The sequence below is a fragment of the Arachis hypogaea genome, chromosome 7, assembly GCF_003086295.3.
Source record: "Arachis hypogaea cultivar Tifrunner chromosome 7, arahy.Tifrunner.gnm2.J5K5, whole genome shotgun sequence".
Lineage (NCBI taxonomy): Eukaryota > Viridiplantae > Streptophyta > Magnoliopsida > Fabales > Fabaceae > Arachis > Arachis hypogaea.
The window spans coordinates 2602908-2617243 of NC_092042.1; the positions used below are offsets into that span (position 1 = coordinate 2602908).

At 32.7% G+C, this 14336-nt stretch overlaps 2 protein-coding genes and 1 long non-coding RNA gene across 4 annotated transcripts; 1 reads left to right on the plus strand and 2 right to left on the minus strand.

The window, feature by feature from the left end:
• Nucleotides 1–3346: 3346 nt before the first annotated feature.
• LOC112703894 (uncharacterized) lies at nt 3347–4900 on the minus strand. The gene is made up of 2 exons (XR_003154701.2): nt 4531–4900; nt 3347–3617 (listed from the first exon to the last, which is right to left on the minus strand). It is a non-coding gene; the product is annotated as an uncharacterized lncRNA (long non-coding RNA).
• A 1298-nt stretch (nt 4901–6198) lies between these two features.
• Nucleotides 6199–11551, plus strand: LOC112701940 (imidazole glycerol phosphate synthase hisHF, chloroplastic). Of its 2 annotated transcripts, none has more exons than XM_025752764.2 (19): nt 6199–6503; nt 6603–6685; nt 6799–6893; nt 7321–7424; nt 7622–7791; nt 7935–8049; nt 8299–8354; nt 8456–8494; nt 8583–8681; nt 9091–9153; nt 9233–9295; nt 9401–9483; nt 9592–9700; nt 9813–9866; nt 10068–10155; nt 10295–10332; nt 10570–10675; nt 10977–11143; nt 11284–11551. In XM_025752764.2, the coding sequence occupies exons 1-19, from the start codon at nt 6314–6316 to the stop codon at nt 11341–11343; spliced, it is 1782 nt and encodes a 593-aa protein (XP_025608549.1). In that variant the 5' UTR covers nt 6199–6313; the 3' UTR covers nt 11344–11551. The 2 variants fall into 2 exon arrangements, with proteins under 2 accessions (XP_025608549.1, XP_072056011.1); XM_072199910.1 differs by having other exon boundaries at nt 8459–8494.
• A 600-nt stretch (nt 11552–12151) lies between these two features.
• On the minus strand, nt 12152–14155 carry LOC112701942 (uncharacterized). The gene is made up of 2 exons (XM_072199911.1): nt 13745–14155; nt 12152–13657 (listed from the first exon to the last, which is right to left on the minus strand). Exons 1-2 carry the CDS (start codon nt 14025–14027, stop codon nt 12456–12458), a joined length of 1485 nt encoding a protein of 494 aa, XP_072056012.1. The 5' UTR covers nt 14028–14155; the 3' UTR covers nt 12152–12455.
• Between the last annotated feature and the right edge of the window lie 181 nt (nt 14156–14336).

Below are 14336 nucleotides of genomic sequence, written 5' to 3' on the forward strand. Positions count from 1 at the left end.
GATATTATTCAAGTTTAGGGTTTACAATCAAATTTGCATCTTTATAAAATAGAATTTAATTTATAAAATAGAATTTAATTTTGATACACTGTAGTAGTTTTACACATACATTCAATTAACAGATGTGATTATACGACTGTATAAAACGTTTTATTACACCTAAAATATGTAAGACTTTTTTTTAAAACGAAAAGCTCAGTACAACAAAGTGGAACATCAATGAAAAAGTACTGAACAGATAAAATAAACTAATTCCTAATCATCTTATATCACTCCACTTTTTGTAACTCTAAATCGACCCTGCAATACCTTTTTTTTATTCTTGAAGATTCTGTCATTCTTTTTTAACTAAGTGCTCCAAATGATAACAACGAAACCAACCTCACCAACATTCTATCAATCCGACTACACTAAACCACGTAAATTTACGGTCATTCACCTCTATATCCACCAGTTTCATAATGCTAATTTATTAGCGCCTTTTCTTTTTTCCAACTACACAATCTCATTGAGTATTACACATAAAAAGAGAACTTCTAGATGATTTGCACAAAAAAATTTTGTACAAGCTTTTTAGGTCTCATTCTAAAATATTCACTAAAATCAAATAAAGATTAACCATACTTTTGCTTTCTTTAAGATAGGACAAAAATATAGAGTCAATATCACATGAGACAACATAGTTGTGCAAATGCCAAACAGGGTACTAACTATAATGAATGTTCTAGAAGAGATCATTATCTTAAGGCATGCATTGCCATTTCATGTGTGTTACTGTTACTATAACCATCCCATGCTTATAGTTCATGCATTGACATTCATGACACAGCTTTAGCATCATGCCAATGCAAAAAGCCTTAACTACCCTTGTAAGATGCCTTATTTTGAGGATCCATCAACACAAAAGTAGTCTTAAAGCTGCTATACACGCTTTTAATTAATGCAATCCAAGCATACAACAATAATATGACAAGAATGAAAATGATGTGTTAGGACAACGATTTTCTTAATGTGTTATGAATAGCATAAAGCTAACCTCTCCATGATTTTCATTCTTTCACCCATTCTTTCTACACCTTTGTGTGTTATTTGAGGTAAATACTCTAAATATACAAAAAAAATCAACTGTTCCGATATGAAATATAAAATATTATTAAAAATAAGTTAAATAACACATATTTATGTATAAATATATATTAGCTAATTTTTTGTGTACGTATTATATTTTTGTCAAACAGCTATTTATCAACATAGTTCAATTAATGAATCAATTTTTCAATCAACATCAACTAACTTTTTTAAATTTTAAATTATAAACCTTAAATTTTAATTTTTAAATCTTAAATTTTCTAAAAACTGAGGGTTAAGAAAATAATGTTACGATAAATAAAAAAATTAGCTAATATTGGTTACTTAAAAGTTAGTTCTATATATTTTTTTCGACAACAAAATTTTATGTCAATATGTAAGATCAATAAAAACGGTTATATAGATCAAATTACGGCAGAATATTATAATAAATGTAATAATACAATTATAATTTATTTTAAATTTAATTACTCTGCCGGTCTTTATAATTTTATCGAATTTTCAATTAAGTTCATATTTTTTTATTTTTTCAATGGAGTCCTTATATCATATCGATCAAATTTTATAACTAAGTCCCTGTCGTGACAAAAATGTTGAAATTAACGGAATATTCTACTAAATTATACAGACTATTCAGTTGAGTGTTAGGTATATCTGTTTTGTTTAACGGAATATTCTCCTAATTTTAATATTTTTGTCACAGTAGGAACTTGATTACAAAATTTAATATATTATAAGGATTCAATTGAAAAGAAAAAAAAGTATAAGGACCTCATTGAAAATTCGATAAAACTATAGGGACCGGCAGAGTAATTGAACATTTATTTTTTTTTTCCGAAATGTAATAATATAATCCAAACATGAATTGATGATGAAATCATGTTTGTTAGTCAATTGATGCAACATTGTAACTCCAAGACACACCGTCCACCGCCCAATGCATGAGACAATGCTGGTCTTCCATGCAAGAAAAAACATGTGATCCCACATTGTTAGACAAGCAACTAAGTTGTCATCACCTTTGAAATAAACCTATAAATACACCTTCCAAATCCTAACCTCCATGCCAATCAATAAATTCTTAAACATGAATCCCAAATCAAAGTCTTTAGCCCTTCTCACATTGATGCTTCTATTACTAACCAAAATAGAGGCAAACACAAAACCAAAAGAAGTGAACAATGAACAAGTTACCAAAATGTCATCAACACCAAACCAATTGCCACCCATCACCAACTGCCAACAACGGCCGTGGGTGTGTAGCGCCGGTGAGTTTCCTCCGAGACTTCTTTGTTGCCAAAATACTTGTGTCGACGTGAGTTCCGACATAGACAACTGCGGTTTATGTGGCATAAGATGTAGATTTAACTACCAATGTTGTAACCGGTTGTGTCTAAACACAAATATAAGTCCTTTTAATTGTGGTCGATGTGGTAACATATGTCCTTTTGGAACTTTTTGCATTAATGGTTTGTGTACAACTATTCAACAACCGGTCCCTGGGACACCTGTCACACCTATTTTGCCGCCGGCGCCGGTGACACCAATATTGCCTTCTCCACCACTAGCTATTCCACCAATGATGCCGCCGGTGACACCAATAATTTCGCCTCCTCCGCCTCAAATTTCACCATTGCCATTGCCATTGCCGCCGCCAGTGTTGCCTCCAGAGCAAAATTCACCACTATCACAACCACCAATATTTTTTCCATAGTAAAAAAAAAAATTAAATCTACCTAAAATTCTCATTTGACCACCTACAATAATATTATGAGTGGTATCTATAATTATTTTCCCTATTATTGTTTTTAGATTTGATGAAATGTTGTGCTATGAATCTTGTACTAGTGTTGGTCAAGAATCATGATGAAGCATTATTATTGATTTTAATTGGCTATTGTATGCTTATATATATTGGTGGAAAAATAATATTGAATTTGTTATACTATTGAGTGTATATGAGCTTGATCTTGGTGCCTATAATGTGGTTTAATAGTTAATATATAATTATGGTAGAAACTCAGGTGCAGTAGACTTCACGTGAAGTTGATATCTAAAAGTTGTTAGATGATTTAACTGATTTGACTAAATTTTCATCTAACGACTCTCATATATCAACTTCACGTAAAGTAATTATTAATGGTGTCTTAAGATTGAGACTCTTCAAAGTAGTAAGCAATATGAATATGGGAGCGCATACATTACTAAACTAAATCTTCTAATTTGAAACTTATTCATATCCACTAGATTCTAAAAGTAAAATAAATCAAATTATTATTAACTACAAACACCAATGGGACATAGTTATATACACTTATCAAACTGAAATTCAATTATGAAATTTTTGAACATTCATTCAAGGACACATGATACATCTTCAAATAAACTTTAATATAATTTATGGCCTTCTCTCCCTTCTCATAATTATTTAAGCTTCTTTGCTGTTTCCAAATTCTTCCTTAGTGAAAAAATCTCTCTTGTATAGTAGTGTTGCCTATCTATCACCAATCCAAGGAATAGAGAGAATCCTGCCAAAAAATAATCCTCATTTTAACATATGATTTCATGATATATTCATAATGTATTATGTTATCATGTAATAATAATATACCAATTAAGGAGAAGCTTAATAACATATATATGAAGCCTCTTCAAACAATCCAATGTTATTCTATTGGTGGCATATCAAAATTCTTTTTCTTGCCAAGAACCATGTCTATGGCATAATTTAGGTTAAACAAATTTTTTAATACATATAAAATCATTGATTTATGGTTGTCATCCCTGTATTTTTTTACTGTTTTTGGTAAAATGGGAAAAAAATTCCACAATTAAGTGAAATAAATTAAATCTCTACTTATTTCATTATCATGTGTATAGATTAAATAAGGGTTAAGTACGATATCGGTCTTTAAAGTAAGAACTGAAAATTTTTTTTGTCTTTAACTTTTTCTTGCTTGTAAAATCGTTCATAAAATTTAATTTAGTTTTAAAATCGTCATTTTTTACAAAAAATTAAGTTAAATTTTAGAGACGATTTTATAAACAAAAAAAATTAGGGACGAAAAAATTTTTTAACCCCAACATAAAGGACGAAAATCGTAATTAACCCATTAAATAACTTACATTTACGGTTTAAAATATGAGTACCTATCTCCAATAAAACTTTTACCTACTTTTGAAACATTTTGATCCATGACCAATATTTTCTTTTTTATAAGGACAGAAATCATTAAATTATTAATTTTAAAGGTCTAAAAAGCTATTTAACCATAGTATTTTCTTTTAAAAAAATGAGAGAAATTTATGAGATTTAATTTAAACCTACCAAGTGTACCTTTAAGAAACTAATTAAGCAGATATCAATACACATATACAAACATTATTAGAAGGCAAAAAATTAAATTAAAGAAATAATATTTTTCAGGAAAATTAATTTACCCATGAGAGATGCTTCAAGGAGTCTATGTGCCATTAGAACTTCATCAGTTGGATTAATTAATCCACCACTCTCACTTGAACGCTTTTGGATTTTGGTTATGGTATAAATGGTGGATCCAAAAACAACAAACATTGTTGTTGCCACTGTTTTTGTGACCAATGGACCTCTTCCTTGTTTCAAGAGATCAAGCCCTTTGATCACTAATTTTCTTATTGGATTTGCAAAAGATAGAATCAATATGAATGCCATTTCAATCATCACAAGTGCAAACAAAAGATGAATCATCTTTGCTTAGGAACTTGTTTGGATATATGTTAGTGTTGATTCTATGAAATGAAAATGCTTATTCTTATTTTACCCTTCTTTTCTTTTGTACTTAAGTTTTTTATATGATGGATGATTTTGGAGACTTAAGAGGTTAAGCAAAGAATTATACTGTGCTTTATTTCTTCCATGAGAATAGCTTTGAATATGAGGAATCAATGGTAACAAGCTTGATGAGAATAAAATTGAATATGACCCTCAAGATTGGTTTTCTTTTCTTTTTTATTACCTTACCTAGTTACCTTGATTATCCAAGGACAATGGTGTTTGATAACTTTGCATGTTGGCTTTCAATTAAGCAGAGAGTATAAAAATATAAGAGAAAGTCTATGGAGCAAGGAATTTTATTAAAATTTAGCGAGCACTTAACCAGCAAAAAAAAAATAAAAATAAATAATTTTATACTATTAGATGTAATATTATATTATTAAAAATACTAATGATAACTAATTAATGACTACAAGTTACAAATTTATTGACCTCCTAACACTTTTCAAAATATAATAGTTAATTTATTGTTTTGATTAATCTATTGTATTCCTTTCCAACATATTCTTCAACCTATTACTCATTATTATTATTATTAGATAACACAATAAACTTGAGTACTAATAGATTTTATGAGCATACTTGAAAAGTAATTAAATATTTTTGAAACTTATTAAAAGTAAATGTAATTAATTATTTTTTATGTTTATATAAATTCTAGCCAATTAAAATAAAAACAAATTATTTTAGATTAATATTTTAAAAAAGTAGAGAAAATAGAGCTTGAGCCTAAAATTACTAAAATGATATTTTTAATAAAATATTATTATTTTTTAATTCCGTCTTTTACATCTTGTAATCTATTGGTGAGTAGCAAACCATTAAATAGAGTTTAGATCTGAGTTGGATTAGTTTTTGATATGTCGAACTAGAAGATATCATAAAAAACATAAAAAAAATAAATAAAATAAAAGAAAAATTTTTAAATTTCACAAAGAAGATATTATCAATTATGCCACTCTCTTTTTGTTTTTATATATATATAGTTTGTTTGAATATTATTAATTGTAAAAATATCTTTTTTTAGTGTGTTTTGTAAAAGTTTAACAGTAAAAATATAAATACCAAAAAATTAAAAATATTTTTTTTGTAGAAGTTATCATTTATATTTTTTAAAAAAATTATTTAAAAATATTTTTAATATAATAAATAAATAATATTTTATATTATTATATTTAAATATAATTAATAAATAAAAAATATTTTTATTTAAATATTAAAACATAAAATTACTTTTATTTTAAAAAAAAAATTATTAAATTTATTTTTTGTAAAAGTTGAACAGCAGATCCATAGGCTTACAAAAGAAAACGACGGCGTTTGGTTTGAGTAAGAGAGAATCAGAGCAAGAACAGAGAAAGAGTGATACAGTGTGTGTGCGTCAGAGTCAGCAAGCTCCAACACCCAGAAATGGAGTCGCCGCCATTCCATTTCTACTCTGCTTCGCGACCCACCGTCTTTCTCCCTTCATATTCTTCTTCTTCGTTCCTTTTTCTTCATAAAAATCCTTCATTCATAAAATCCTCACGTTCCACCAATGTCAGCTACTCAAGAAGCTTCTCTGTTCGTGCTTCTTCTTCTTCTTCCACCAGTGATTCTGGTCTGCTCTCTCTCTTTTCATGGATACCCTTTTTGAGATTTATGTAAAATTTTCAATTTTTATTATCATTACCGTTCTGACTTTTGTTCTGTGGTGCAGTGGTGACTCTGCTTGATTATGGGGCTGGCAATGTTCGAAGCGTTAGGAATGCTATCAAGCACCTTGGTTTTGATATCAAAGATGTAAAATTTTTATACCATTTCTTAATGGGGTTGCTTTCATTTGGTAGATTTATACTCTAGAATCTGAAGAGGAAAAAAAAAAAAAGATAACTTTTTGTTGTTGTTAATGTTAGGTGCAAACTCCAGAAGACATTTTGAATGCTAGCCGGCTTATATTTCCTGGTGTTGGAGCATTCGGCAATGCCATGGATGTCTTGAACAAGACAGGGTATTGTTTTCTCTGTTCCTTTTATTTTAATTTTGTTATATTTTGTCTGTTCAAGTAGTATGGTACTACTATGGTTGTAGCTGGATTGATTGTTTGCTAGTTAAAGTAGTTGAATTCTGTGGTAACAATTTGGTTATTCATTGTCTTTTGTTGGATTAAGATTGTCTACATTAGCACCATGAGCTAGCTGCCTATGCAAAAAGAAGTTATGTAGTGGGGTTTACAGATGAAATGATGTACTAATTCCTAAGAGGATGAGGTTAAAGATTTTGAGGGTATACAAGTTGGAAATACATAAACTCCTGAATTTGGAAATTTTAGCTTAGATTTTTAGCGCTTGCACCCTAAAGTCTATCTTCCCATTTAGGTCAAAATTTCCAAATTTTCTTTCTAGTATCAACCATCAAGTGATAACATGTTTCTGCAGAATGGCTGAAGCATTGTGTGCATATATCGAAAAGGATCGCCCATTTTTAGGGATTTGTCTTGGACTTCAACTACTTTTCGAATCCAGTGAGGAGAATGGACCAGGTCAGCTATAAATCTCTCAGCTGATTTTTTGTTTTTAATTTTAATGTGGTCTGATCATAAAAGGAGAGAATTATGGGAGGCAATGTTAATAGATATTACACAGAAAGCTAGCTTTCTGGATACTGCAAAAGGCAATTTGCCTTTATTTTCAATAATCTTAGTGAAATAGGGAATTGACAACTCTACGTGTGACTCAGTAAAGGGTCTTGGCCTGATCCCTGGAACTGTTGGGCGATTTGATTCATCAAATGGTTTTAGAGTCCCGCATATTGGCTGGAATGCTTTACACATTACAAAGGACTCGGGAATTTTGGATGATGTTGGAAAACGTCATGTATATTTTGTGCACTCCTACCGTGCCATGCCTGTATGTTATGCTTTCCTTTACAATCTCCATTTCATGATTTTCGACTGTTACTTATTGGTGGGGGAAAAAGAAAGAAAAGTAAAGGAACAAAAAGAAGATTTGTGAGTGTTTTAAGTAAACACGGTTATCTTATTCTGTTTCAGTCTGATAACAACAAAGAATGGGTCTCCTCCACCTGCAACTATGGTGATACATTTATAGCATCTATTAGACGAGGAAATGTGCATGCAGTTCAATTCCATCCAGAAAAGAGTGGAGGTAAGTTTTATCTACCATTTTCTGATCTTCTAGTTTTCAGCTGCTCTTTGTGAAGTTTTTAGTATACTATATGCATTAATATTCTTTCGGGGAAAATAGAGTAGTCATGTGTGTGGGGTGTGTGTGTGTGTTGCTAGCAATCTTTTGTTGGAACTAGAAGAGTATTGTTTTTAAAATTTATGGGTAAGTTTTTAAAATTTTTTCATGAGCTGTCTTAATTTTCTACTAATTCCTCAAATGAATTTTCAGATGTTGGTCTTTCTATTTTGAGGAGATTTTTGTATCCAAAGTCGCAAATGACAAAGGTGGCCTTCGTACAACTCTTGATACTCATTTTTTGTATCTGTTAATACTGTTATTGTGACCTATGGTAAGCTAATCATTTATAATATTCATTTGAAGTCAGAAGCCTGGTGAAGGGAAAGCCTCAAAACTTGCACAAAGGGTAATTTCATGAAACTTCTTTTCAAGTATGTTTTTGCTTGGGTGTCATTTGTTATTTTGGTTTGCTAACAAATCATTGCCTTGTTAAGGTGATTGCTTGTCTCGATGTGAGGGCAAATGATAAGGGAGACCTTGTTGTAACCAAAGGAGACCAGTATGATGTAAGAGAAAACACAAATGAGAAGGAGGTATGCTAGATAATATACATTTTCTAATAATTGTTTTAACTCATGACATTGTTTCTATATAATTCATTAAAAAAGAAAACCAGTTATAAACTTCAATCAATTATTCAAATAATCTTTTTATTGTCCTGACGCAAAGACACGGCTAATCGTTGGCCTTTCATTGAATTGCTTATGAGTATAGTCTTGAAGTCAAACCTCTTGCATAGTTGTATATCTGTTTCTTGTCTTGGTATATCTATATTCAAGATAGGAGCATAACTTGTGCGTCATTCTAAACAAAAAAGATAGGAGCATCTTCTACAAAATCAATTCAAGTGCTCTTAAATTTTCTGCAGTCAGCATCTGGATTTTCTTCTCATTCGGGAATAAGATTATTTTCATTACCTAACAATGATCTTTGTAATATTAGGTGAGGAATCTTGGAAAACCAGTTGAGCTTGCTAGCCAGTACTATTTAGATGGTGCTGATGAGGTATGCCTTTTACCTTTCCATTCAATACACCTATTATGAAGAATTTTGTTTCTAATTGAACCTCACCCTTTAATTGCAGGTTAGCTTCCTAAATATTACTGGTTTTCGTGACTTCCCTCTTGGCGACTTGCCAATGTTGCAGGTTTGTGAAACGCAAAAAAAAAATTGAAAATTTTCAATGAGTTTGTTTCAAATTGTAGTTTATCCAACATCCACAATGTATTTTCATGCTTGCCATGCTTCATAGGTATTGAAATACACATCAGAAAATGTTTTTGTACCCTTGACAGTTGGGGGTGGGATTAGAGATTTTACAGATGCAAATGGCAGGTATGTTTAGTAGTCAATATGGTGTTTATACTTTCGAGTTTCAAGCTATATATTTCCTTTTGATTTGATTATCAATTAAGATTTTCATCCTAATAATTGTTCTCTTAGGCACTACACTAGTTTGGAAGTTGCCTCAGAATATTTTAGGTCCGGAGCTGATAAGATATCCATTGGAAGTGATGCAGTTTATGCTGCAGAAGAATATCTGAGAACTGGAGTATGGAATTCAACCCATTAATTTTTTCTAATAATATGTGCTTACACACACACGCGCACACAGACATTGATAGTTTGCGTTGACCTCTTATATGGTGTTTGTGGTCTTTTAGGTGAAAACTGGAAAGACCAGCTTAGAGCAGATTTCCAGAGTTTACGGAAATCAGGTAAGTCAACATCTGGTAGTTGATATATGCATGTCTTACATTCTCTCTTGATCTCATCCTCGTAAGATAACAAGTTCTTCTCTTTACTGTAGGTATGATAGATTAAGAACCTTTTGCCAAAGTGATATTCCTCCGTGAGTGAGTATGATGCACGTATGGAGATAATTGTGTATAATGTAATGGTCAATTTTCACTGTGCAGGCAGTGGTGGTTAGTATCGATCCTCGTAGGGTGTATGTAAAGAATCCCACAGATGTTCAGTTCAAGACTATAAGGGTGTCAAATCGAGGTAAACATTCTTTTTCCCTCGTATTTTCTATTTTGTGATGTATATCTCTGATCTTCTATATACATCCATAATCTCAGAAACATCCATCTTATAGTGAATAGATATTATGTGTTTGAATCCCTTTTTATGTTGATTTTAGGTCCAAATGGAGAGGAATATGCCTGGTATCAGTGTACAGTAAGCCTTGTTATCTCATTTAATATTTCCGGTTTTTTTTTTTTTTCTCAATAAATGATCTTCGCTTTGAATTACTAAACTTGTTGAGTAAACTAGCCATCTTGTCATGAGATTGTAATTTATAGAGATCTTGAAACATCATTAAAGGGAAAGAATGTTGATGAAATCATTTGATCTTTTCATCCCAAGGTACCATTGTCCTCCTCGTTCTTAATAGTTACTTTTGTTTGTGCAAAGGTAAATGGAGGGCGAGAAGGCCGGCCGATAGGTGCTTATGAGTTAGCGAAAGCAGTTGAAGAACTTGGTGCTGGAGAAATACTACTCAACTGCATAGACTGTGATGGTCAATCTAACTCTCTGTTTAATTGGTTCCTGCTGAATATTTTTTCTTTGATTTGGTTTTTCTTTATTTTCCCACTTTTTCGATAAATGGAAGTTGAGAAGTATAACCTATTTGGTTTGTTTTATTCAATTTTAAAAACAATGACTTTAGTTTACTTTTTCTTCTTTGCCTTCTTCAGTTCTTCATTTTTCCCCGAAGTTATTAGCTTTTGGGATAATTTGATGATATATTTTAAGCCTAGTTATACACAAATTCTGCTTCCTGTCTTCTAATGTACTCTTCTCTTCTGTAAATGTTTCAGGTCAAGGAAAAGGATTTGATATAGATTTAGTTAAGTTGATCTCAGATGCTGTAAGTATCCCGGTGATCGCAAGTAGTGGTGCCGGTGCCGCTGAGCACTTCTCTGAGGTGTTCGCGAAAACAAATGCTTCTGCTGCGCTTGCTGCCGGCATTTTTCACAGAAAGGAGGTACAGATTCCCTTGTTTATACGCGCTTCATGAACATTTATGGCCATTCATAATTTCAAACAACAATGACTGAATGTTTAGTCAAGCATGTTTATTCAGTCATAGAATTTGATCCTAGTTTATTTGCCATTTAATTACAGGTGCCTATTCAAACTGTAAAAGAGCATTTGTTGAAGGAAGGTATAGAAGTCCGAATCTGATCTTGTTTTTACAGGCACACATTTTTGAGATGTAGTTTGTACTGAGAAATTTGTTCTAATCTTTGCATCTCTCAGAAATCTTATAGACTTTTGTAAAATTTACCATACTTTTTTCTTTTCATGGTGACTTAGATTAAGGAATTTTTACCATCTTCTCTTCTATCTCTTGGACCTACCTTTTGCCTATTATTAATAAGGATTTGTGACATTTCTCTCTTGCATGTTATGATGTATGATGTTTACTTGTAGTAGCTATACTCTCCAATATGCAAAGCCACTACCTGAGTTTCATGTCCAGCAATAATACCATATCCTATAAATGATAATTTGGTTCATTAACATTCAAGAGTTAACTCCACTTAATGAATTGGTTTGTTTTGAATATAAATTCTTATCGATAGGAAAACAACCCAGTTAAAGTTAAAATAGAATGCACATATCAAACCACACAAACAATGTAGAGTTCATTTTTACAAATTGTTATTTAAAGTGAAGATCAATTGTTAATCACATAACAATTGGCCCATGCGCATGTGCTGCAGTGCATGTGACTGAGATGTGGTCTTAGTTCTCCGTCTGTCCCTCGGATAATTCAGTTGCTCGGATAATTCAGTTGCTCAGAAAGATGCTCGTCGCATACCTGTCCTCCCCTCCTCTTGGGATTGGCACCGTCTGCTCGGCACATAGGGTTGGTGATGGATGCTGCCTGGTTGATCCTCCCATATGCTTATCTCAAAGATTTAAGTTATGCATGTGTAAATATGAACTTAATTCAATCTGTGAAACACATCTAAGCCACAAAATATAGTATAACTAGTACATAAGTGGGGTTTATAACAAAATGATGCTACCTTGGTTTAACTCACAAACCAATATTACCAAAGAGCATTTTAAATGATAAAATAGCAATATAATTGTAACAACTGAATCCATAAACATACCAATAAGTTTTAGAATATTTACTCTCGAATCTAGATAAGCCTCCAATTTCTAATTAAAACTTGATTGGGAATATACAAGAGTGAAAAGTCTTAACCCAATTTCCAAGCCTGTCACTAGTCCTTCATTAAATAGTACCCACAAAAAGAACAAAAAGAACAAAAAGAGAACTCCTACATGTACTTATCAACATCAATAGGGTGAGACAAAGTGCCTACAATACTGCATGCATAGGCTTCAACATCCAAAGGGTTGCATAAAGTTCCTTTAGCAAGTTTTACTCTCCCTTTTTCATCACTAAGCAATCCTGCAAAATCTCCAACCACATTTTTTATACGATCAATCTGAGAAGATTCATCATCCTTGAAGTTCAACCTCATTCCATTGATCTCACCCTCTTTTTTCTCTTGATTCACCTTTGATGCTCGCCACCAGTTGAGGTACTCCAATGACACACAAGGCTTGTAAGCTCTTGAAGGAACATAAAACATAAAATTTTCCCTGCAATTTGAGTTCATAACAGCAAAATCACCAGGAAGATGTTGATCGAAGCCAAATTGCATTGCAACCCGGTTCGGCATATACTTCTCAATGCAACCTCCCAAACCAACAAGCTCATTTGCAAACAAACACTGCCCAAAGGACTTTAACTCGTCGTTCGAGTTTGAAGCAACATGAACAAATTGCTCATTGTCCTTGTAAGGGGACACAAAACACCAATTTTTCAAATCAGCAGCATAAGGACGCCATTGGAAACTCCTTGCAAATTTCAAAGCTGACGAAATTGGGCAGCCATTAGCATTCGATATCACTCCATGCCACCTTGCAGCTCTAGGCTCCCCTGGCTTTAGTTCTATGGGACAATTTGATCCGAAAATCGAAAACCTTTCATTAGCCCATAGCTGCACAAGTTGGAATAGGCCTAGAGCCTTCACGGATTCACCCAAAGAAGAGGTTACTTGTTGCTTAAGCAACCTCAAACTCTCATAGATACCAGCTAGAACAGCAGGGGCCAGAGCCAATTTTGTCCCTCGAGCCAGGCGAATCGCAATTGGAAAGACACGCGTCGCAATTACCTCGTAGGGAAGCGAGGGAAACACGAATCTTGACAACCACAGGGAGAGAAAACCTACATGCTCAAGATCATGACTTTGCCCCTCCTCCATAAAAAACTTCATCCATGTCCTTTGGTCTCTCCTTGATTTTCCACCATCCATTTCCCTCGAAAGCCGTAACATCTCAGCTTCCATCGCAACCAAATCGCCGGTGAGAGGAAGATTCACCGGCTCGCCAAGGACCGAAAATCCACCAAGAACCATGACATCTTCAAGGGTGATTGTGGCTTCACCCCATGGAAAAACAAAAGTATTTGTCTCTATACACCAATACTCAACAATTCCAAGAATCAAACTTTGATTACATTGAATCTTATACATAGAACTCAAAATAGCATCGCATATACCTGTTTGGTTCCACATGAATCCGTATTTTCCCGCCATAATTTCAATCCAATCGTTCCATTTCCTCTGAGGATTTTTCCACCCTTTGAACTGAACAGCTGGATGCACCTCTTCTCCGTTACGCGGCGGCACAGAAACCGTTGGGAATCTTGTGGCTTCGCCGGTGTTCTTTGCACATGGCTTGAGGAAATTGGCCACTCTTACAGTGTTGTTTCCACCTTCATCAACCATTGTTGTATTCAGAGACTCGAATAAGCAGAATCTTTTGGAATCTTCTATTACCATTTTGGTTTTCCCTTTGTGAGATGAAAAAAGAGAAGGATCCCAATGATCAAGCAAAATAGCTCAGAAAATGATGAATGGTGTATCGAAGAAGTTATTGAGTCCAAAAAAGGAGGGATTTTTCAAAAAGAAAAGGGGTTATGGCGGCATGGCGTCTTCGATAATCTTTCGGATTAATAATTTAATACATTACAAATATCAATTTTTTTATTTTTAATACTTAAAATATTAAGAATAATTAAACGTAATTTCTTTTTTTTTTAACCTTGTTTATAAAAAGAGAAAGTTTGTTGAATAGAGAACAAATATCAA

Excerpts from the sequence above, each read along its gene's own strand:
- LOC112701940 (XM_025752764.2), top strand. The coding sequence starts at position 6,314 with ATGGAGTCGCCGCCATTCCATTTCTACTCTGCTTCGCGACCCACCGTC. Across the intron at positions 6,686-6,798 it reads TTGGTTTTGATATCAAAGAT|GTGCAAACTCCAGAAGACAT; the intron begins GTAAAATTTTTA and ends TGTTAATGTTAG. Across the intron at positions 7,425-7,621 it reads CAGTGAGGAGAATGGACCAG|TAAAGGGTCTTGGCCTGATC; the intron begins GTCAGCTATAAA and ends CGTGTGACTCAG.
- LOC112701942 (XM_072199911.1), bottom strand. The coding sequence starts at position 14,027 with ATGGTAATAGAAGATTCCAAAAGATTCTGCTTATTCGAGTCTCTGAAT. Across the intron at positions 13,658-13,744 it reads ATTCATGTGGAACCAAACAG|AGACAAATACTTTTGTTTTT; the intron begins GTATATGCGATG and ends ATTGGTGTATAG.